Source organism: Pipistrellus hanaki (genome assembly GCF_964339955.1).
Source record: "Pipistrellus hanaki genome assembly, chromosome: 1".
In the NCBI taxonomy this organism is placed as follows: Eukaryota; Metazoa; Chordata; class Mammalia; order Chiroptera; family Vespertilionidae; genus Pipistrellus; species Pipistrellus hanaki.
In genome coordinates this window covers 71,058,678-71,082,103 of record NC_140503.1, presented here as the reverse complement: position 1 = coordinate 71,082,103, position 23,426 = coordinate 71,058,678, and the positions used below count along the sequence as shown (strand labels likewise).

General features: G+C 39.4%; 1 protein-coding gene across 1 annotated transcript; it reads left to right on the top strand.

Moving 5' to 3' along the window:
* Positions 1–7,128: 7,128 nt before the first annotated feature.
* Positions 7,129–8,058, top strand: OR10G3 (olfactory receptor family 10 subfamily G member 3; the record flags this gene model as incomplete). Its single annotated transcript, XM_084863639.1, has 1 exon — positions 7,129–8,058. The coding sequence occupies one exon, from the start codon at positions 7,129–7,131 to the stop codon at positions 8,056–8,058; it is 930 nt and encodes a 309-aa protein (XP_084719765.1).
* Between the last annotated feature and the right edge of the window lie 15,368 nt (positions 8,059–23,426).

Below are 23,426 nucleotides of genomic sequence, written 5' to 3'. Positions count from 1 at the left end.
GAACATATTCACTAATGATACATCTGACAAGAGGTTAATCTCCACAATATATAAAGAACCTACACAACTCAACGCCAGGAAGACAAGAAACCCAATTAAAAAGTTGACAAAGGACTTGAATAGACTCTTCTCCAAAGAGGTCATACAGATGGCTAATAGGCATGTGAAAAAGTGCTCATCATCACTAGTCATCAGAGAGATGCAAATTAAAACTACAATGAGATATCATCTCACGCCTGCCAGAATGACTACCATCAATAAATCTACAAAAAGTGATGGCAAGGGTGTGGAGAAAGGGAACCTTAGTGCACTATTGGTGGGAATGCAGATTGGTGCAGCCACTATGGGAAACAGTATGGGATTTCCTCAAAAACTTTTAAAATAGAATTGCCACTTGATCTAGAGATCCCACTTCTGGAAATATACCTTAAGAATCTCAAAGCACCAATATGCACCCCTCAGTTCACAGCAGTGTTGTTTACATCAGCCAAGACCTTGAAACAGTTCAAATGCCCATCAGCAGATGATTGGGTTAAAATGCTGTGGTACAGCCCTGGCCAGTATGGCTCAGCTGGTTGGGCATCATCCCGTGCACCAAAAGCCGGCTCAATTCCCGATCAGGGCACATACTTAGGTTGTGGGTTTGATCCCAGGTAGGGGGTATGCAGATATTTCTCTCTCTCTCCCTCTCAATATCTCTCTCTCTCTCTCTCTCTCTCTCTCTCTCTCTCTCTCTCTCCCTTCCTTTCTAAAAATCAATTTAAAATCTTTAAAAAAATTTCAAAACTGTGATACATTTACACAATGGGATACTACACTGACATAAAAAAAGAAGGAAACTTTACCTTTTGAAACAACATGGATGGACCTGGAGACTATTATGCTAAGTGAAATAAGCCAGACAGAGAAAGACAAATACCATATGATCTCACTTATATGTAGAATCTAATGAACAAAATAAACAAACAAAATAGAACCAGAAGCATGGATGTATGGAACAGACTGATCAGAGGTCAGAGGGAAGTGGGGGGACCTGGATGAACAAAGGTGAAGGGATTAGCCAAAGATCACATATGCATAAACCATAGACACAGACAACAGTATAGTGATGGCCAGAGGGGAGAGAGATGGGGGCTGGATGGAAGGGGACAAAGTTGGGAGGGAGAACATCTGTAAGTGTCAACAATAAGGAAAAAAAACAAGGGGGCTATTATAATATTCCCTAAGCTCACACATTCTAATTGACTCTGGGGAAAATAAATGATGTAACAGAACACAATGGAGACCAATCTTAGCAGTTGCCTTCAGAGGGAGCCCCGACTCTTTTCCCCAGTTTGTAAGGAAACTGGAAGAGGATTTCTACAACTCAGCAGGCAAATAATAAAGTGTTTCATTAGTTTGATCCTTTAGCCAGAACTGACCAACTGGGTCTTCTGCCATGAGCTCTTCACAGTAACTATCCTGACCCCGTGAGACCCAAAACCATTGAAATTATCCTAAGAACACCTTCAAATCTCTTCTCTTGGATTGCAAAAGGATTTTCTGTGGATACTCCAGATGAAGGTGATTCTCCCTCTCCCCACCAAGTCCCATCCCATTTTTCAGAGTTAAATGTCACCTACAGGACTTGCTCACTAATGTGGACAGGTGCTGAAGAGAGGAAGATATTTCTCATTATAGATGACCACGGAGTAAGTTTCAGACATCGATGAATGTTGGGTTCAAACACTGTGCAAAGGCTTTCTTCCCTCTCAGTCATTTTTATCTCTCAATGTCTTTTCTTGTTTCATTATGCAATATATTTCTTTCTGCTCTCACAGAAATTTTCTTTCCTGCTCTGCTAAGTCTAGCTGTGCAGCTACCATTTAGCCTTATAATATGGGGATAACACTACATCCCCAAGCCTTTGATTGGCTACATCTTCCTCTAAAGCCACCTTTCTTCAGGCTCATTCACTGCTTAAAAGGTAAGAATATCTTGGAGTTCTGTGGCGGTTCCATCTTTCCTCCTTGCTGTTTGGTCCTTGTCAGTAGGTCCCCTCTTCCTGTAACACAGGTTCTCTGCCCAAAATGTGAAGAATGGACGTGAGTAAAACTATAATCTGATTTCTGTGTCATTTAAACAGACAGTTCAACTGCATTGCTACTGAGGGTTTTATATTTTAATGGAAATTTGAAGCTCAAACTTAATAACTCAATTTTTTCTCATCTTATTGTATATTTGTATATATTCATTATATATATATATATATACATATATATACATATTACTTCTCTATAGATTATTTTCAGTTTTATTTTATTGGGACTGTGATGATGTTGACTATTTTCATGTCTTATGTAAAATTCAAAAAATGGAAATAGATTATATGTGTCCTAAATATTTAAGATTTTTTTTTTATAAATTAAAAGGAAGTGCTTTGAGTTTATTATCAAGACATAGAAAAAAATTTAAGTTTCTTCATGACCATTTGATAAATGGATGACTGGAGTTAGGTATGTAATTTGAAACCAAAATTAAGCCAAAATAGGATCAAGTATGCTCATTAGGAAAGGTACCTAATGCCCTAGGCAAATCAGTCACTAACAATTTTTAATGATCAGCATTACAGATTTATAGTCGTTTTGTGATCCACTAATGATTCCCATATATTTTTAAACATGCTTATACTAGATAAGCTTTTGTGTTTGATATAAAATCACAATTAAAAAACATTGCGCCCTTACTGGTTTGGCTCAGTGGATAGAGAGTAGGTCTGAGAACTAAAAGGTCCCAGGTTCAATTCTGGTCAAGGGCATGTACCTTGGTTACAAGCACATCCCAGTAGGAGGTATGCAGGAGGCAGCTGATCAGTGTTTCTCTCCCATCGATGTTGCTGATTCTTTCTCCCTCTTCCTTCCTCACTGTAAAAAAATCAATAAAATATATTTTAAAAATAAAAATAAAAAACATATTGCATCAATAATTTCACAATCTCTGTAAAATGAAAATACTGCTAAGCCCCCAGGCAATGGTCTACTTTTTTTGAAAATGTATCAGTGTGACAGTGAAAAGAGATGGGCCATTTCACAGATTAATGATAACAAAACGTGTTTAATTTTAGAACATGCACTTAACTCTACTACATCTAGATTTAGAAATAGGGCAGCAATTAGAATCTTTGACAAAATGAACCATCAAATTCTTAAAATCATTATTCTGATCACAGACAAAGCTATGGCTTCAGCACACGAACAATCAATGTTGTCAAAGAATTTTTAAAACTAACAATTTACAATCTGAAATAACCTGATTTACTAAATTATTTGGGCTTATTTGTGGGAAGGAATGTTAAGTAAAATGTAGAAAGAATACCAGACTGGAAATCATAAATCCTAGCAGTAGTGCTTACTCCTGCACTTATAGCTATGGGACTCCTCTGTTATTTAACTCCTCTAAGGATCATCACTACACAGATGTAAAATGCCATCATTATTTTGTGAGTTCATACCATCCTAGTTCACTGAGGTTTCATCAGTGCCATGTTTCTTTCTCTTTGTGTCATATTCTTCTCCCTCTTTCTCTCTCTCTTTTTCTCTCTCTCTCCCTACCTCCTATTTTGTTATTGAAAGGAACTAAGGCATCTCAGAGCCATATCTTGTATGTCAATGAATCACAGTAAGAAGAGGGGTGCTCACCCAGGTTTCATGCCTAGAGATCTATAATAATGGTAATGGCATAGGAAAAAAGGTAAAAGAAAATTGTCCTGTAATATTTATAACTAAATTGGGAAGAAAATCATTAGAGAAATAAATAGAAGAAACTTTAATTGCAACTGGAATAAAATCACACCTAATAAAAACAGTATTACAAATAGGGCTACTTGTACATGCCTTCCTCTCAACCTTCTCTTTAAGATGGTTCTAAAATCTAAGGGCAAGCCGAAACCAGTTTGGCTCAGTGGATAGAGCATCGGCCTGTGGACTCAAGGATCCCAGGTTCGATTCCAGTCAAGGGCATGTACATTGGTTGAGGGCACATCCCCAGTAGTGGGTGTGCAGGAGGCAGCTGATCGATGTTTCTCTCTCATCGATGTTTCTAACTCTCTATCCCTCTCTCCTCCTCTCTGTAAAAAATCAATAAAATATATTTTTTAAAATAAAATAAAAAATAAAAAAATAAAATCTAAGGGCAAGATTAGGAAACACTATTCTCTCAGTTAAATAAAATGAGGATTGGCATATACAAACATTGAATCATTGTATTGTACATGTGAAACTAATATAATACTATATATCAATTATACCTCAATATAAAAAAATAATTTTAAAAACATTTTAAGTTTGGGTTATATGAACTAGCATGTTAACTTTGTATATTTATTTTTGATAGAAAATTTATCTCCAAAGGCTATAGTTTCATTGCACTGTAACCAGCTTTATATTAATCTAGCAAGCTTATGCCAATAGTCTTTTTTTAATGTTTATAAATGCCCTGTTCTTCAAATGCTCTTAGAACTTTATATTCTAACTAGTTTTCTTATTCTCATGTTAATAAATATTTTACATGTATTTAAAACACACACACAAATCAGCACACTACATGTGGACTGGATCTCCCTATCTACAGGAAATTTCCCAAAAGTTGTCATTGTTCAAAAAGAGTAATTCAGAGAACAGAGAGAATGTTCCCTAAAGCAAGTAAAAAAAAAAAAAAAAAAGGCACAGAAAATAAATAAGAAAAAAATAATTTAGGAACTCTAAAAAGTTGAGAAATGTGCTGAAAAAAAGAAATCTGTTGGAAATAATAAAGGCAATTTTAAAAAGAGACATAGATTCAGAAAAAAAATACAGTAAAATCTTGTGAACATATCCTCACTACTGCCAGAAGAAAAATATGTTGTATCTGAAGAAAAGAGTAAAATATAAAGATAAAGATACTTGTGATTTACCAGGTATTATTCACTGAAACTACTGAAGCCTGAATTGTGTGCTCCATCAAATTCCCTTTGCTCTGATTCAAAACTCAGAAAAATACATCAGGTTCCTAATTTGATTTCCAGGGACCTTGGTATTAGTAAGTGGTTGCCCGGAGTAGTAGACGGGAGTGAGATCTCCCATTAGAGGTTAACAAATGGGTTGTTTGGTTTACAAGTCATTCTCTCAGGTACTTGAATAGTGTGGATTGATTTCCCAATGCCTGATTCCATAGGGAGACCAAAGCAAGCTTCAATGGTAAACCTGCGGAGTTTAACATCTGACCTTTTCTGGTTTGCTCGACCAGAGCAGGCACCTGACTTCTCACTATGACCATCCCTCTTTGCTTCCTCCTCTTCTCTCTTCCTTTACCATGTTCCAAGACACAAGTATTAGACACAAAGGAATCAAAATGCATAGCATCAAGTAGCAACCACAACTTCACTTATATGCTCACAGCTTCATGGCCATTATTTTCCTATAATTATGTAGTACTTGAAGAGTAGATTTATACAACATCAAGCACAACCAGCCATTTAATCGAAGTTCTATTCCATTCTGTCTACTACAAAGAGGGAAAGAAAATTTTTCATTGCCTTCCTGCATATTCCCCACTCCATACAAGTTCATATCCTGGCAGAGATAAGAATGAGGCAGTGGCCTCTGAGAGTTTCGGAACTGGCAGAATTCTAACAAAATAAATACAGTCAAACCTCAGTTCTCAAACATTTTCCATCTCAAACACTTAGGTTCTAGACCAAGTTACTCAAGGGAAAAAGTGTCAAGAAAAAAAATTTTCAGTTCTCCAACCGGCAACACTTTTATGTTGATACCTCAGCATGACAAAAAGCATCCCTAAGGCAGCAAAGGACAGAATGCTTTTGTTGCTGGTGAAATCAATGATTAGGACAATTTTAAAACATAAAGAGGTCATCAAGCATGTTAATGTTGGCAAGGGTGTTGAAAGTGCTCACAAAACAAAAATCACAGGCAATTGTAGAGGTAGAAAAGGCGTTGCTAATTTGGATAAATGAAAAGCAGCTTGTGATAGCATTTCAGAGGCAATGATATGTGCAAAAGCGAAGATGCTGAAAGACATTCCTGGAACAGTGTTGAAAGTGACTCCTTTAAGGCTAGTAACAAGTGGTTTGACAAATTGAAGAAAATAAGTGTTTATTTATAGATTAAACAGTACGTTAGACATTACTCTATATTATAGGACTCTCTTTCACGGCCCGCGTAGAAAGAATTCCAATTCAGGGTTCAGGTTCTGGAGAAGGGCTGCACACAAATGAAAAGAGACTTGAAGAAATTCAACTTGGCGATATAGGGGGCCCGGCCGGCAGTCCAACTCTAGTGGGAGAACTACTCCCTGCTCTGGCCCTGCCATCCCCTTTTATTGAGGCTTTGGGGAAAACATCTTAGGCAACAGAAATTTACATGTAGCCCTTAGGCAGGAAATAACAGAAACTCACGGGACAAACAAGGTAGATTTTGCTTCAGCTAACAATATCTCAACTAAAGATTAGAGCAAATAAGGTTGTTGATCAGGCTTCCTGGCTTCCTGTGAACATCTCTTTTTTAGTGAAACTGATTTGTTTTCCAGCACTATATCAGAAAAGTTAAAACAGGGAATCATTTGTGGGTCGGGAACAGAATAATTCAAATTTACATTATTTCTAATGGGGAAAAATGATTCAGTTTTCGAACAAATCGCTTCTCCAACAGCCTTCCGGACTGTATTAAGTTCCAGAACTGAGGTTCCACTAAATCCTTTCCCACACCTGTCATTTGCAGTAACTCCTTAATCTTTGGCAAAAGTTCTCTAGGTACAAACTTCTTAGCACAAACATTTTCTATAAACGTCCCGAGAGTGAATATTTTAGGGTTTGCAGAACAAACACAATGACCACTCTGCCACCCTACCACCAAAGCAGCTGCAGACAATACATATGTAAATTAGCAAGGCTGTGTTCCAATAAAACTTTATTTACAAAACAGTCCAACCCCCTGCCACAGAACATACTTTCTCCCTACTTGTCATGTCTCCACATAAGAAAGAAACTTCTCTTCCACTGTCCCGATTTTTACAATCTCTTTCTCTAATTCCTCCTCTCTTACCCCCATGCTAAGTCCTGTTTTGTCCATTCTCTAGGTAAGAATTCTCCAGCAGATGGAAAGCATCAACAGCACCTTGTTGACTGAGTTCATCTTGACAGGAATTCCCTACCCACTCCGGCTAAGGACATTTCTTTTTGTGTTCTTTTTGCTGATCTACACCCTGACTCAGCTGGGGAACCTCCTTATTCTAATCACTGTTTGGGTAGATGTGCAACTCCATGCCCATCCCATGTACATCTTTCTTGGTGTTCTCTCCATCATTGACATGGCCATCTCCACCATCATTGTTCCTCGCTTTATGATGAGCTTCACTGCAGTCCTCACACCCATCTCCTTCGGTGGCTGTGTCACTCAACTCTACTTCTACCACTTCCTGGGCAGCACCCAGTGCTTCCTCTACACCCTGATGGCCTATGACAGGTACCTGGCCATCTGCCGGCCCCTGCACTACCCTGTGCTCATGAATGCTAAGCTGAGTACCTTACTTGTGGCTGGAGCTTGGGTGGCAGGATCCATCCACGGAGCTCTCCAGGCCATCCTAACCTTCCGTCTGCCTTACTGTGGGCCTAACCGGGTAGAGTACTTCTTCTGTGACATCCCTGCAGTTTTGAGGCTGGCCTGTGCTGATACAGCCGTCAACAAGCTGGTGACCCTAGTGGACATTGGGGTGGTGGTTGCCAGTTGCTTCTCCCTGATTCTCCTCTCCTACGTACGGATCATCCAGGCCATCCTGAGAATCCGAACAGCCGACGGGCGGCGCCGGGCCTTTTCGACCTGTGGAGCCCACGTGACTGTGGTAACCGTGTACTACGTGCCTTGTGCCTTCGTCTACCTGAGGCCTGAAACCAACAGCCCCCTGGGCGGGGCAGCTGCCCTATTCCCCACAGCCATCACTCCTTTTGTCAACCCCATCATCTACACTCTGCGGAACCAAGAGGTGAAGCTGGCCTTGAAGAGAATGATAGGAGGCTGTAGGACTTAGAGTCAGGTGTGAAAGCCTGTCCCCCTCTGGGGAAACCGTCACATTTACAATTTTTTCTAATGTATACATATCAGTAAGTCTTTCTTTTTCTTCTTGCTTTTCCTCTTTTGGGTAACCTGGTGCATGAAATTCATGCACATTAAAAGGAGATTAATTAGAGGAAATAATTTAATATCATTATTTGCCCTTTATAATAGAAGTGTCGGGGATGGAAGAAAATTAGTAAAATGTATATGAAAACCTTCTTCCTGTCAGAGTCTGGGGCACACCACAGGACCCAGAGTCAAGACCACGCACACCCACATACACCTCAAAATCACGTGAGACCCAGACCCAGCCAGTCCCACCCCTGTCAAGCCCTGCCAGGCATGGGGTGCAGTCTGAGGTCCCCCGGCTTGGTGCTTGGGTTGGGGGCACCGCCTGAAGTCCCCTGTCAATCCCCACAGGGCGGGGGGCATGACCTTAGGTCTCTTAAGGCTCCTTATGAGAACTTGGCCTCAGCTGTGGGTGCAGCCATGTTTGTCATGGAGTGATGGTCAATTAGCATATTCCCTCTTTATTAGATAGGATAATATCAATATATCAAGATCAAACACAGTTTAAGGTAAAATACTACTTTCTAGCATTCTTTAGGGTTAAAAACCTCAGCTGCTCCAAGAATAGTGAGATTAAAGCCACTCAGAAGATAGCAAAATCTGGCACACTTAGACATCCAGAGGATTGGCATACCAAAGAAATCCAATAGGCTTTTTAGTCTCTGGGCTGACATTGGTCAAGACCTCATAGAATAGCCTATGCTTCCCTTTTTTTTTTTTTCTTCAAGTTTTTTTAAAATATATTTTTATTGATTTCAGCTAGAAAGAGAGATGGAGAGAGAGAGAGAGAGAGAGAGAGAGAGAGAGAGAGAGAGAGAGATCAATGATAAGAGAGAATCACTGATCAGCTGTCTCTTGCATGCCCCATTTTATGAATCAAGCCCACAACACTGGCCAGGGCAGAGAAATTGAGAACTTTTATTATATTTATTTATTTATCATTCAGAATTCCTCTTCTATTATTTGTCTGTTTATAATAGTTGCTTATTTTTTATTGAGTTGTTGACTTGGCCCTATCAATTCATAAAAGAATTTTGTATATTATAAAAAGTCGTTGGTGATTATATGAATACAAATATTTTCTTCCAACTGTATCACTTAGTTGTATTTATTCTGTCTTTTTATTATAAAATTTTTATTTTTATGCACTAATCTTCTTTTTTATGGATCTTAGGTTCTTGTCTTCTGCTTAAGAAGCTCACTCCCCACACCAAGATTTTCTAGTATCCTCAGTTTTCTTGTAACATTTTTTTTGTTGTTGTTGTTCATTTATATCTTTACTTGAGGTCTGATGCACGAAAATTCATGCAAAAGTAGGCCTTCCTTCCCCTGGCTGCCAGCACTGGCTTCGCTCTGGCACCTGGGACTTGGGCTTCCCTCCTCCAGCTGCCTGTAGGCACCTGGGACCCCAGCTGGCTTCCCTCGGGCCGGCTTCATTAGAAAGGATGTCCGGAAAAATGTCCGGTCTAATTAGCATATTACCCTTTGATTATTATAAATTCCAGGCAAGACAAGGCAATTAGACAAGGCAAGCACTAAAGATCCCAAAGGAATCTGATGAAAGCTTACTTCCCTTCTGTCTCTGCCATCCCTCAGAACATTGTTAGGGGCTTCATTGTAGGAAACATAAAGCACTCCAGGCTCTGAGGGCAAGTCCAAACCAGCTGGAACAGAGCAGGACCTCATAGTGGGAATGGAGTGGGGGGGTGGGGGGGAGGGGTGGAACAGAACCACAGGCACCCTTGATGAAGTGATGCGGAGATTATTACTCCAAGCAAATTGTGGAGACTATTTCCGCACACAGACCACCCTCACGTTACTCCAGAGCTAATGCATGGTAGTAACAGTGTTTGTGGCAGGACATCTGGGTAGAGATTACATTGAGTGACTTTGAAGATGATGAGTTGACATCTGTAAAAGTGTCAGGGATAGAAGACTTCCACCCATACTTCACAGTTGGACCCAACACCAGCCACCTGTGTCAAGGAACACATTTTCTCTTCTTACAGCTCTTCTAGGTAGCCAGCCCTCAACCTTCAACATCATGTCACAGTAATATTTGTACTTGCCAGAGACCTTTGCTTTGGGTCTGTCAAAATGAAGTTATGGGCCTCAGAGAACCCAGACTGGTCCTTTGGGAGGAGCAAGAAGAGGACCCACATCAGAAGCATGTATTCTGTGTTAATGCAAGAAAATATTCAAACCCAGAAAATTAAAAGTGGAACTGCCTTATAACTCAGCAATTCCATTTCTGGAATATATCCAAAGAAACTGGAAACACTAATTTGAAAGAATATATTCACCTCTATGTTCATAGTGGTATTATTTATAACAAGAGGCCTGGTGCACGAAATTCATGCACAGGTAGGGTCATTCTGCCACCTGGTTGGTTTGCATATCAGGCTTTTGTTATATAGGATAGCCAAAATTTAGAAGCAGCCCAAGTGCCCATCAGTGGATGAGTGGATAAAAAAAAGCTGTGGTACATTTACACAATGGAATTTACTCAGCCATAAAAAAGAAGGAAATCTTACCTTTTACAGCAGCATGGATAGACCTGGAGAGTATTATACTAAGTGAAATAAGCTGGTCAAAGGAAGACAAATACCATATGATTTCATTTATATGTGGAATTTTTTAATATTTTTTATCAATTTTTTACAGAGAGGAAGAGAGAGGGATAGAGAGTTAAAAACATCAATGAGAGAGAATCATTGATCAGCTGCCTCTTGCAAACCCCCTACTGGGGATGTGCCTGCAACCAAGGTACATGCCCTTGACCGGAATTGAACCCGGGATCTTTCAGTCCTCAGGCTGATGCTCTATCCATTGAGCCAAACCGGTTTCGGCCTATATGTGGAATTTAATGAACAAAATATACAAACAAAATAGAGACAGACTCATAGATACATAAAACAGATTGATAGCTGTCAGAGACAAGGAGAGTTGGGCGGCTTAGTGAAAAAGGTGAAGGTGTTAAACAAAACAAAATCATAGACTCAGACAACAGTGTGGTGACTACAAGAGGGAAAGTGGGGTGGATGGGGAAAGATAGAAGAGGGTGGTGGGGGCCTTGACCAGAGTACACCAGATGTTAAAGGCCCATTTGCTATACCCATGCACAAAGGCAATGACTCAGCAGTATCAGTATACCCACTGTGCAGGTGCATTCTTATATAGCCCACTTTTTTTGTGTAACACTGATGTCACTAATTGGCAAGAAGCTTCTTTTGTTTGAATTACTATATAAGGTGCTACTGAACAGCCAGTGGCTGGCTGCTATGTTTGCAATAAATCATATCCTATCTAAATGAGGTTGCTCATGTTTTTTTTTTTTTCAGTTCCCAGCATCCAAGGAGGTCTTGCACTAGCAGAGAAGCTTGGACCCAACAAGGGCAAAGGGCAGATAAATGGTGATGAGAGGAGACCTGACTTTGGATGCTGAACATACAGATAATATACAGATGATGTATTGTTCACTTGATATATCTATCATTTTATTAATCAACTAGAGGCCCAGCGTGCAAAATCGATGAAACCCAGACACCGCCCCCCCCCCATGCTGCGGGACCCCAGACTCCCTCCGCCACACCGTCACAGGCGGGACCCATCAATGCACCTCCAGGTGACTGCTCATTACCGTGTTATGGCGTTACAGGCCTTTTATAATGTAGATGTCACCCCTCTAAATTGAATTTTAAAAATTTAAGTTTTGAAGAAAAACAAACAAATTTTAATAATTTCATTGACTTGGTCCTGGCTAATGTGCCTCCTTTGGTTAAGCATTGTCCCATGCAAAAGATTGATGGTTTGATTCCCAGTCAAGACATATGCCCAGGTTCCGGGCTTGATACCAGGTGGGTGGCATGCAGGAGACAGCCAATTAATATTTTATCCTCACACTGAAGTTTCTCTCCTCTCTTTCCCTCTCCCTTCCTCTCTGTCTAAAATCAATAAAAACATATTTGGGGGGGGGGGTTGTTTCTTTTGTTATCCTCACCTGATGATATTTTTCTATTGTTTTTTTGTTTTTGTTTTTGTTTTTTCAGAGAGAATGGAAGTGAGAGGGAGAGACAGAGAGAGAAACTTTGATGTGAGAACCTGCAACCAAGGCACATGCCCTAGACCAGAATCAAACCTGGGATCTTTTAGTCTGCAGGCCAACACTCTATCCATTGAGACAAACCAGCTAGGGCAATAAAAACATTTTTTAAATATATGTTTATTGATTCTAGAAAGAAAGGGGGAGGGAGAGAGATAGAAACATCAATGATAAGAGAAACTCCATTGATCAGCTGCCTCCTGCATGCCTCCTACTAGAAATTGAGCTCACATGTGCTCTGATTGAGAATCAAACCATGACCACCTGGTTCATGGGTCTATGTTCAACCAAAGAAGCCATGCTGACTGGGCAATAAAAACATATTTTTAAAATAATAACAATAATTTCATTGGCTTATACAACTCCAGGATGAGTTTTACTAAATATGCCTTGTTTCTAGAATTTTCAGCTTTAGAGTTGTGCTTATAACTTATAATTTTATAGGGCTGACTTTTTTTTTTATCTGTTTATAAATTCAGAATATTTAAATTTTCATGTAAGCTCCTTATTATATTTTGTTGTTAATCCTCATCCAAGGATTTTTTTTTTTCTCCATTGATTTTTAGAGAGAGTGAAAGGGAGGGAGGGAAGGAGGACAGAAAGAGAGCAAAACATTGATGTGAGAGAGACACATTTATTGGTTGCTTCCTGCCCTAGGGATCCAACCTGCAATCTAGGTAAGTGCCGTTGGCTGGGACATGAATCAGCGCCCCTTCAGGACAAAGGCCAACGCTCTAGACCAGAGGTTCCCAAACTTGTTTGTGCCGTAGATCCCTTGCCATGTTTTTCGGTTTTGGGTAGACCCCCTACTTACCTGATATTGATTTTTTTGTAAATTTCTAACTGTAGTGAAGTTTAGTGTTAAAATTTAATAAAAAAATAATGTACCTACTTTTCTCCGGCATTCTCAAACAAAATAACACTGATTCACTATAATTTGTATGATAAACTACCAGTTTATATTTTTTTAAATATTTTCTCAGCACTTTCCTATTCAAGATTCAGGAAACGAATGAACGTATTTTTCTCACATTCATATTTATAGAGTGACGAATTGAACAAGTCGGTGCAAGTTCACGAAGCTTTGAGACAAAAATTGGCAAGAATGTTTACTGCGCGTATGCTTGTAACAAGATGATACTGGTATATCATTATGTGCAGGTTTTTATCCTACAACTTACACAATTTTATAAACATATATAATAAATTTTTTACTTTATAGGTACTTTTATAAATAATTTATATGTTTTTATATTATAAGATAATATGATGTAAGTAAATAGGTACTATCAGTGTATGTTGAGATCCACTATCGTGGACCCCCATTTTCATTTCATGGACCCCCAAATTTTTTTTTCACTGACGTAGACCCCTTGCAGGTTGTCATAGACCCCTGGGGGTCGATATAGACCACTTTGGGAATCACTGCTCTAGACACTGATCCATACCAGCCAGGGCTCATGCAAGCTCCTTATGGTAAGTTAGTTCATGAGTGATCTCCACTAAAAAGAATATTTTCATTTAACTCATTGTGATTTACTACATTTAATTTTCCTTTACAATGATTTTGTAATATGGATACATACCATGCCCATAGTAAAAATTAATCTCTTTTAGATCAAAGGCATCATATTCTTTCTCTTTTTTATTAAAAATATGTTATACTTTTTGTTTCATATTTCTTGGATGTCCTATTCTGTTTTTTTCTCCCAGTCTTTTTTGTTTGCCTTGTAGTTTTTAAGGTTTCTATTGATATATCCTCAAGCTTAGAGATTTTTTCTTCAGCAGCTTCCAGTCTACTAAAAGGCCATCAAAGGCAGATTTCTATTGTAGTATTTTTATCTCTAGCATTTCTTTTTGTTTTTTTTCTTAAGATTTTCTTCTCTCTGCTTAAATCACCCATCTGTTCTTGCATGTTGTCTGCTTATTCATTAGAACTCTTAGCATGGTAATCATACTTGTTTTAAATTCCTGGTCTGATCATTTCAACCTCACTCCCATAAATGAGTCTTATGTTGATGCTTGCTTTGTCTCTTCAAAGTGTTTTTCATTTTGTTTTGTTGGGGGAAATTTTTTTTTCATTTTTTGTTTTATATTGCCTTTTAGTGTGTCTTCTACCTTTTTATTGATAATTTGACATGATATGTTTGATAAAAGAACTACTTTTAAGTACGCCATTAGTAATAGGGTGGGGGAGGGTAAGCATTCTTTAGTTTTATAATTAGGTCTCAGTCTTTTACTCAGCCTGGACTTTATACGTGCTTCTCAGTCCCTCCTCCCCACCAGGGATGGCTAAGAGGGGGCTGGAGTTGAGTATTTTCCTTCTCCCAGTGATGGGGGGAAAGAAGCATTTTGAGAGCTAGCAATCTGAATCTAGACATTGCTACTTTAATTGCCTGGTCCTGCAAGACCTGTTTACTGCCATTTTAGAGGAGCCATAAACCTTCCCCAGATGAAGTTATCAGTGCTGGCACTGGTTGAGGTCTCAAAGCCCCAGCACATAGGGCTCTTTAAGAACTGGTAAAGGGGACCAGAAGCACCTCATATTTGGGCAGCAAAGGACTGAAAAAGATATAAAAAGGGACAACTTCCTCCATGTTGTGCTCAGGATTTGAAAGGTATTTTTCTCTGAGTCTGCTAGTGTATAATAAAGTGCAGCTCCAACTCTCTAAGCATTGCTTGGTTTTCTCCGGTCTCCTGCAACACCAGGTCAGTTAGATTCAGATAATACCCCAGCAGGTTAGGCTCTGATTAAATCATTTCCCCTGAAGGTAAAACCTGTAATGAAGAGAAATCCTCTGGCTTATTTCAAAATGGTTTCATTTGTTCTCCTCTTGCAAACAAGAGAAGTTTTTCCTCACTTTTCCAGAACAGGGTAGAGCTCCTGGAGATAAAACTCACAAAATCCTGGGAGCCTCCCATGGCTAGATCCCCTGGAGTTTTTCTCTCAGAGTTGTCCACACTGAGCCTCCAACTAGTGTTTCCCTTCTCCACTAGTTCAGAGGGTACTGCTTGATGTATCAGTGTGGATTCATCAATTGTAACAAATGCTCAGTGGGAATGTTGATAATGGGGGAGCTATGAGTATGGGCAAGTCTATATTAGAAATCTCTGCAATGCTCAATGTTGTAAATCTAAAACTATACACCCAAAATGCTTTTTCTTGGATGGTCAAGGCAGTAGTGAAAAAACATATCTTTATAAAGTTTTAAAACATTATATTAGAGGTCATGGTGTTACTGTAATACCCACAGCGTCTACACATGAATTTAAAGTACTGTATTGTTTGGGGATGTTTCAGACAGTTGTCTCTTAAAACAAATATGAGATCAGAGGATTCTGCTTATAAATAATGGTTAGTAAAACTTGGATATGACAAACTTGATAGCAGTTTTCATTTAGGAATGAATATTATTGAAATCCCCTGTGAAATGATTTATAACAGATCTATTGTTGAAGCTATCTTTGGAAATAGTATATCTATATATAATATTAAAAACGTATTTAAACATGCAATTTGTTGTCCAAAAAATGAGCACATTCATAAGTTAAATGAAGAAATTTGGAAATACTCGATGGAGATTTTCACACCAATTTGAGTGATGATTCCATTCATTTAACTAATGATGCTGAAAAGGAAAATTTTCCTATTGAATTTCTTAATAGTATTATTCCTTTGGGAATGCCATGTCATAAATTAAAATTGAAGTAGGTGCAATCATCATGCTACTGAGAAATCTTAATAGTAAATGGGTTATTTGTAATGATACTAGATTCATTATCAAAAGATTGTGACCAGCCCTAACCAGTTTGGCTCAGTGGATAGAGCATTGATTGGTCTGCAGACTGAAGGGTCCCAGGTTTAATTCAAGGGCATGCACCTTGGTTGTGGGCACATCCCCAGTGGGGGATGTGCAGGAAGCAGCTGATCGATGTTTCTCTCATTGATGTTTCTAACTCTCTATCCCTCTCCCTTTCTCTCTGTAAAGAATCAATAAAATATATTTTTTTAAATATTGTGACATAATATAATCAAAGCTAAAGTATTAACAGGATCTGTGGAAGGAAAGGTTGTTCTGATCCCAAGAATTGATTTGTCCCCATCTGACACTGGCCTCTGATTTAAATTAATTCAAAGACAGTTTCCCGTGATACCAGCATTTGTGATGACTATTAATAAATCACAAGGACAAACTCTAGTCATAGTAGGAATATTCCTACCTGAACCCATCTCGAACATGGCCAGTTATATGTTGCTTTCTCTCGAGTTCGAAGAACATGTGACATTAAAGATGTAAATACTTCATCACAGGGGAAATTAGTCAAGCACTCTGAAAGTGTTTTTACTCTTAATGAGGTATACAGGGAGATATTAGGGTAAGTTTAATCAATTTACCAGTCATTGTTTTTATCAATGTTTTTATATCATGTTTTTGTTGTTTTTATATAATGTCTTTGTTGTTGTTATATCATGTTCTTATTGTTTATTTATTAATCAATTTATTATTTTCATATACATTTTACTAATTTTCTTTCATCTCTGACACTTCTATTACAGAGAAAGAGCGAATAGCAATATTAAAATATTTCTTCTAATTCAACTCTGGAATACATCAATGTACATAAATCTGGGCACGTGGCCACTAGTTTATTTATAAAATCACAGAGGCAGAAAAGTTATTTGTATAAGAAATGGGCTTATGAAACCAGTTACAGAAGCAAAAAAAAGGCCCTTGGAGCTTAGAAGTGAGGAAGGTCACAGACAAGCCAGCTGAGATGGGAAGCAGGGGTGCTAGGGGAAAGGCAAGGACATTCTCCCAGAGGGGAGAGGGTGCAGGTACTAAGGTTTTAAGGGTGGAGTTTTTAGGGGAAGTCCCAGAAGAATATCTCAGTAGACAATTCAGCGGCTTTCCACATGTGTTCTTTTGTAACCGGACAACCGAGAGGTCCAAACTGCCTGTCACTACTTGAGCCAATTAAGCAGAGACAGGGTTGAATCATATGTGAGCGTTTATTCCAATACTGCTGGTAGTATGGGAGAGCAGCAGGTCATCCACAAAAATCTGTTCTCCTCTCCCCATAAACCAGCTGCTTATATTGGGTAGAAGGACAAAGATTACGTGGGAAAGCAGGAATTACAGGCATGGGAAAGTAGGCATGGGATAATCATTACAGGTTATAAGTCATGTGGGTTGGGGGGGGGGGGGTTCGCAGAGCCCCTGGGTGCCTCTGGGCACTCCTGGACCAGATTATAGGTAAGAGGGGCTGGAGGTTGTAAAGAGCCCCAAGGTTATAAATCTTCCCATAATGATAGGCAGTTCTCAGGACTGGAGGATGGACTGCATTCCGAGGTTAGCTCCCTTGTCCCAGGGTGTACAACTCTCAGCCAGGTGAGAATGTGCTTTCTCTCATCAGAACAGCACCATCCTGGTTAACAGAGCATGATTAATATTTCTTATCATTGTAGCTGGTCCCCAATATTCAATTTCTGCCCCTAACATTTTCAGGGTCTAGGTCTCCATTAAATGACTGCTTGGTCAGTGCCAGGGCAGGGGGTCATTATCCAGTGCAGCAGGTCCTGAGGTCAGCCCTGGTGTCACTGATCTGGTTTTGCTGCTTTTTTGGACCTGGGACTGAAATACAACGAGGCCTAGATGTTAATGCTAAGGAGGAAAGGTCAGGGGGTCCAAACAACACGACCAGCGATATGCTAGGGGAGGAAATGTCACCCTGGGGAGGAGGTCCCATCTACCATTGTCCTTTGCTAGGCACCTGGGGCTTGCCACCTTGGTGACCTTCTGTACCTGGCCCATCCTCTTGGCTCTGCTCATGTCGGTCTAACTGCCTACCACACAAGGACGGCAATACCATGCCTGCCACAGCCCGGCTTTCTGTTCCCATGCTGGGAGAGAGAGAATGTTAGCACTTCAACTCTGGAATACACCAAAAAGACAGTGGAATAAATCTTCTGGTTTCCCTTTGTAAGCTACCAAAGGCTGCCTCCAGAAGGGAAAGGAAAGGAAGAGAAGAACACCCTCCAGCTGCAGAATGATGCTGAATTCGGCGTGACAGCAAGACATTCAGGTAGAAAATATTTACTATGAAGTGGGGAAATATGAGACAGCCTTGTGTGCCCATATTTGGATTGGATGCAAAACAAACCAACAAAATTAAGAAAAACAAACCTGAGTCACCAACCTAAATGATATTTAAGTACTTTAAAAATATGTGTGAGAAAGGATAAGTATTAAATAAGTATTAAATGCATCACAACTGAACACTTTCCTAGGAGTGGTTCCTGAATGTTAACTCTTCTTACCCGCTTCCTTTTCCAGCTACTTAATAGCCTGCATTGCAGGCTCTCACTCATTAATCATCTTCTTGTGGTAATTTATTATTATAGCCACCAGGTGGAGGTGTCCCACTTACTATCAAAGAAAAGCGAGGTTAAGAAATTTGGAGGGGTGGGGCGCTCAGGTTCTTTACTTCCACTAGTTAACACAAGTAAGTGGGTGCTTTCAAACCCGAGAGCAAGAAGAATGTGGAGAGTGAGTCTGAAAGGTCAGGCTGTGGCTGCCTCTTCCTCTCATTGTTTTCTCAGTCCTTTGGTTTCTATGGAGATCTGTGTTTGAGTAGCAACTCTGAATCCATTTATTGCCCTTCAGGTCTTGGGGCTGAGCCCAGAGACTGGTTGCGAAAAACAGCAGGATTTGAAATGGGTGGAAAGAGATTTATTTGGTAAATCTAGATAGCAAAAGATAGTAAGATCTCAGTAAAATGTTTGTTGAATGAATGGGTTGAGGATAAATGTTCCCTAAAATAGGATGACTTTGACTAATCCTACTTAGTTCTAGCTTGCAGTAAGACAAAGTAGAGACAAAGAAAACTGGTTCTTTTCTGTCATCAAAATCATAAAAATGTGTCTTCATTAACAGGTTGGCTAAGTCAAAGATTGATTAGGGTGTTTATTGCTCTGCTTAAATTAGAGTTTTTTCATATTAGCATTACTAATGGCCCTTGTTTTTAAGAGCGTTTGCTTTTCTGTCCTTTGGAGCAGTTCACTCACATCGATTCACAGATCGCAGTGGATCTACATATGAACAGCTTGCTACCTGGGGGTGGAATCAAGGCTTCCCTCTTAGTCCCTCTCCCCCCCCCCCACCCCCCATCCCCACCCTTCCTCCTCACTTTCTCTTCCCTTACCCTGTTTAATTACCACTCTCTGTAATTATCTAATTTGTTTCCTTGCCTTTTTATTGCTTGTCACCTTCCACTGATAACAAGTTCATTACTGCCTTCCTCACAGAGTTTTCTATTCTAAATTTTAGAGTCTAGTGAACTTAAAAAATTGGCCAGGCACTAGGCCAAATGCCTTAACTGAGTTGTGCTAAAACTCTAGCACAATCCTGTTAAGTAGATACTATTAATCTTATTTTTATATGAGGAAACCATATATAAATAATTTATATTTTTACAGAAAGAGAGAGTTAGAAACATTGATGAGAGAGAAACATCAGTTGCTTCCTGCACACCTCCTACTGGGGATGTACCTATAACCAAGGTACTTGTCCTTGACCGGAATCAAACTGGGACCTTTCAGTCATGAGAAAACCTTTCTAAGACAAGTTAAGTAAAACGACTAAAATTATGCAGTCGATAAATGGTGAAGGTGATTTAAACCCAAAAACTCACATCCCAGAATCCACAGTCTTCAGAGTATAGACTTTGTTTTAAGATAAATGTATGAGAGCTTCAGTTCCACAATTCACAGCTACATGATCCTCATAAAGTACCTCTCTAATTCTCAACATTCTAATTGGTAAAATTAGGATAATAATGTCTATCTCACAAGATTACTGTAAGAAAGAATGTAATTAAAGACCTCACATTGCCCTGTCACAAAGAAGTGGCCCATAAAGATTACCTACTTACCTGTTTACCTTCTATATCAAATTAACGCTTCTGTGAAAGAAAAGAGCCACATGCTAACCTGACAAGCTCAGGAGAGGCCTGTGTGGCAGTCTTGCAAACTTAAAGACCTAAAATAACCACAAAAGATGGTTTGAAAATTAAATATCTAACTACAAACAGGTTATAGTGGATAGTCATGTTCTAGGCCGATATTTTCCCAGACAAAGATCAACTTCGATCTTTTTATTGAGCCCATTTACCTTTTCACCTCTAAAATAACATATTTATGAGATGTCTGGGTAACTAGTAACTTCCCTTTTTCTGGAGCCCCTGGGGCACAACCAAATGTGGTGGGCGCCAGGACAAATGCCTCAAATTCCTTCATTATCATGTTAATTGTTCCTGCACTCACCTGAGTACATGTCCATCATTTTACTTTTTATCCAATCCCAGGAGTTTCCCACCACTTTGCTTTCTCCTGCCTCCTTACTCCATCACCAATGAATTTCATGTAACCCACCTAAATCCCTCCTTTGATTTCAGTGTATAAATAGAGAAATGTAACCCGCCATTCTTCGGAGCATTATCTCAATCCATTGAGGTTCTGCTCCCCGGCATATGTCGACAGTTTGGCTCAAATAAACTCACAAAAATTCTTTACAGATTTCAATGGTTTTTTTCGTTAACACTTCTTCACGAAGGATCTGGTTTTATTCTCTGTGCATTGATGACATCTAATGCAGTGCTTTATATATAGTAATTAACCATAGACTCTTGTTCAATAGAGGAAGGGAAGGAGGGAGGAAGGGAAGGAGAAAAGAAGGGAGAGAGAGATTTACTGCCTCAGTTAAGTGGAAAATCAGTCAAGTCTCCCTTCTTCCCATGAAACTTTATGCATACCTCTATGAAATTTTCTCACATTGTATTTTATATTTGCTAAACATTATCCCTCTTCTCAGAGAGAGGCAGAGTCTATGTCTTACCTTTGTAACCCTAGCATCTCAGTTCCCTTACTATGAGCATGAATGTGATTTTTTTATGTTGAGAAATGTATTTAAAAAATAAATAAGGCATGACTGGCACATTTTCACAATTAAGACCAGTGGATGCTGGACACTCACAAAAGGAAAAAAAAAATATCAAGTTTCGGTCACAGCTCTAAGGCGAACAGATGACGACAGAGACACCGGCGCTGTGCCAGCAGGTGGGCACAGGAGCCCTCACAGCACGGTGGCCTGGACGACAATCTCTGGGTTCTCCATGTCCCTTTTGCTCTGGACCATCCTCCGCTTCAGCATGGCCGGGCTGGGCTTCTGTCCTTCCTCTCGCACACTTGGTCAGCTGCAGAACGAGGTGCATGGCTGACACCGTCTTCTCACAGGCCACCTTGAGATTATTGGGGTAATTATGTGTCCGCGCCAGAGAAATGTATTTTTTAATGCTACTTTCCTTCTAAATGCAGGTCCAGTGAGTGAAATATGAAGAGTATTTGATAAATGTTTGTTGAGGCTGTAACGAATTGGAAGATCTAGTTCTGTCCTAAAGTCCAAGGGAAGGAAAGGATTTCTCTAGCCTGGGCTTGGGTTTAAATTCTGAGGGATTCTGCCTTCTGGAGATACAGAGCCATGAACTTGTAAGCTGCTTTGGTTTTTGACTGGACTTATTTCTAGAGGTCACAGAGATCATCAGCAGGCCTGAGGGTTGTTTATGAACTGTAATATTTTATTAATTGAATTCAAATTAAGTTCCAATATGCATATTAAATTATAATTACATTAAAGTCCTCAGAAGAAAGGGAGAGGCAACAAAAAGAATGTAATCAATTCCACTCTGGCATTTCATTCAATGAGTACAGAGGGAGTCAATTCTCTTGTCCCCTCTCTAATATAAGCATGAGTGTGATTCTACATTGAGAAGTGCATATTTTTTTATTCCACCTACCCTCAGGCCAATTGCATCATCTAATAATTAAGCCGAAGAAATGATCATCTATTTTAATTCCTGCATAAAACTGGTCTCTGGTACATTCCTTCCTCAGGGATTTTCAACTTCGACCTAGGTGACTTTTGTCCTGAGTAATGCCTTTGGAAACTGACTACCATGAGTTTATTATTGGACGACCCCATGTAGAACTTGTTGCAATGGACACATTTTGTTGATTGATATAGATATTCACATGCAAAGCACAGAGGTTAAAGCTGGATGAGAAACTCATCTGGTCTAACTTAATCATTGCAGATGGGGAAACAGATCTGGAGAGGAAAAGACATGTTCCTATGGTAATTTAACTGGGAAGTGGGAGAGTCTGACTGAAATCCAAGTCAATGATTTTTCCACTAAAAATGGAAATATGTGTCAGATGAGGTCTATTTGTCAAGTGGACTTTCAATATAAGGCCGTGGAGGGGAAAAACTGTGATTTTATACATATGTGCTTTTACTTTGAAAAGTATATATTTTAATGCTCTTATTTATTTTTTATGTTAATCCTCACCCAGTGATCTTTAGAGAATGTGGAAGAGAAGGAGGGAGGAGGAGAGAGAGAGGAATCAATGTGAGAGAGACACATCCACCTGTTGCCTCCCCAAGTCCCTCCAACCAGAGCAGAGGATCGAACCCACAACCCAGGTACACACCCTTGACCGGGAATCAAACCCTCAATCCTTCAGTGCATGGCCCCATGCTTCAACCACTGAGCCACAATGGCCAGGGCTTAATGCTCTTATTTTTTAAAAGATCTTAAATTTAGAAGGGCTTTCATAGTACTGTAATAGTTATGACACTTTCTTGTTTGTTTTCTAAGATTTTGAATTAGGAAATGTGGCTGTATCTAGTTCATTTTCTAAGGTAATTTTTTAGGTACCTTAGCCAGTGGGAGATAAAGTGTTTCTTTTTCATTTCAAGAAAACAAAGTTAATACTGGAATTTCAAGCTGATTGAATAAAGATGGACAGCTTAGAAATGGTGTGTGTGGAAGGATGGCTGAGCTTTCCAGTATAAAGAAGGGGGTAGGTGATGAAAAGAGTAACTGTTCTTGAGTAATAGGCCTATTTCTCCCAAGTCTCCCTCTTTACCCTCTCTTTTCTTTTAGATTTCCGTCTAATATTTTGGAAACATATACATACCTTGGTAACATTTATCTCTTGATCAAAAGTTGGGAACAGAGACTGTTAAACCAGCTAGGGCAAAGAAAGATCAAATCTCAAAGAATAGAATTTGGTCCTTAAAGTCACTTCTCCATCATCCTCAATTTTTGTCCTA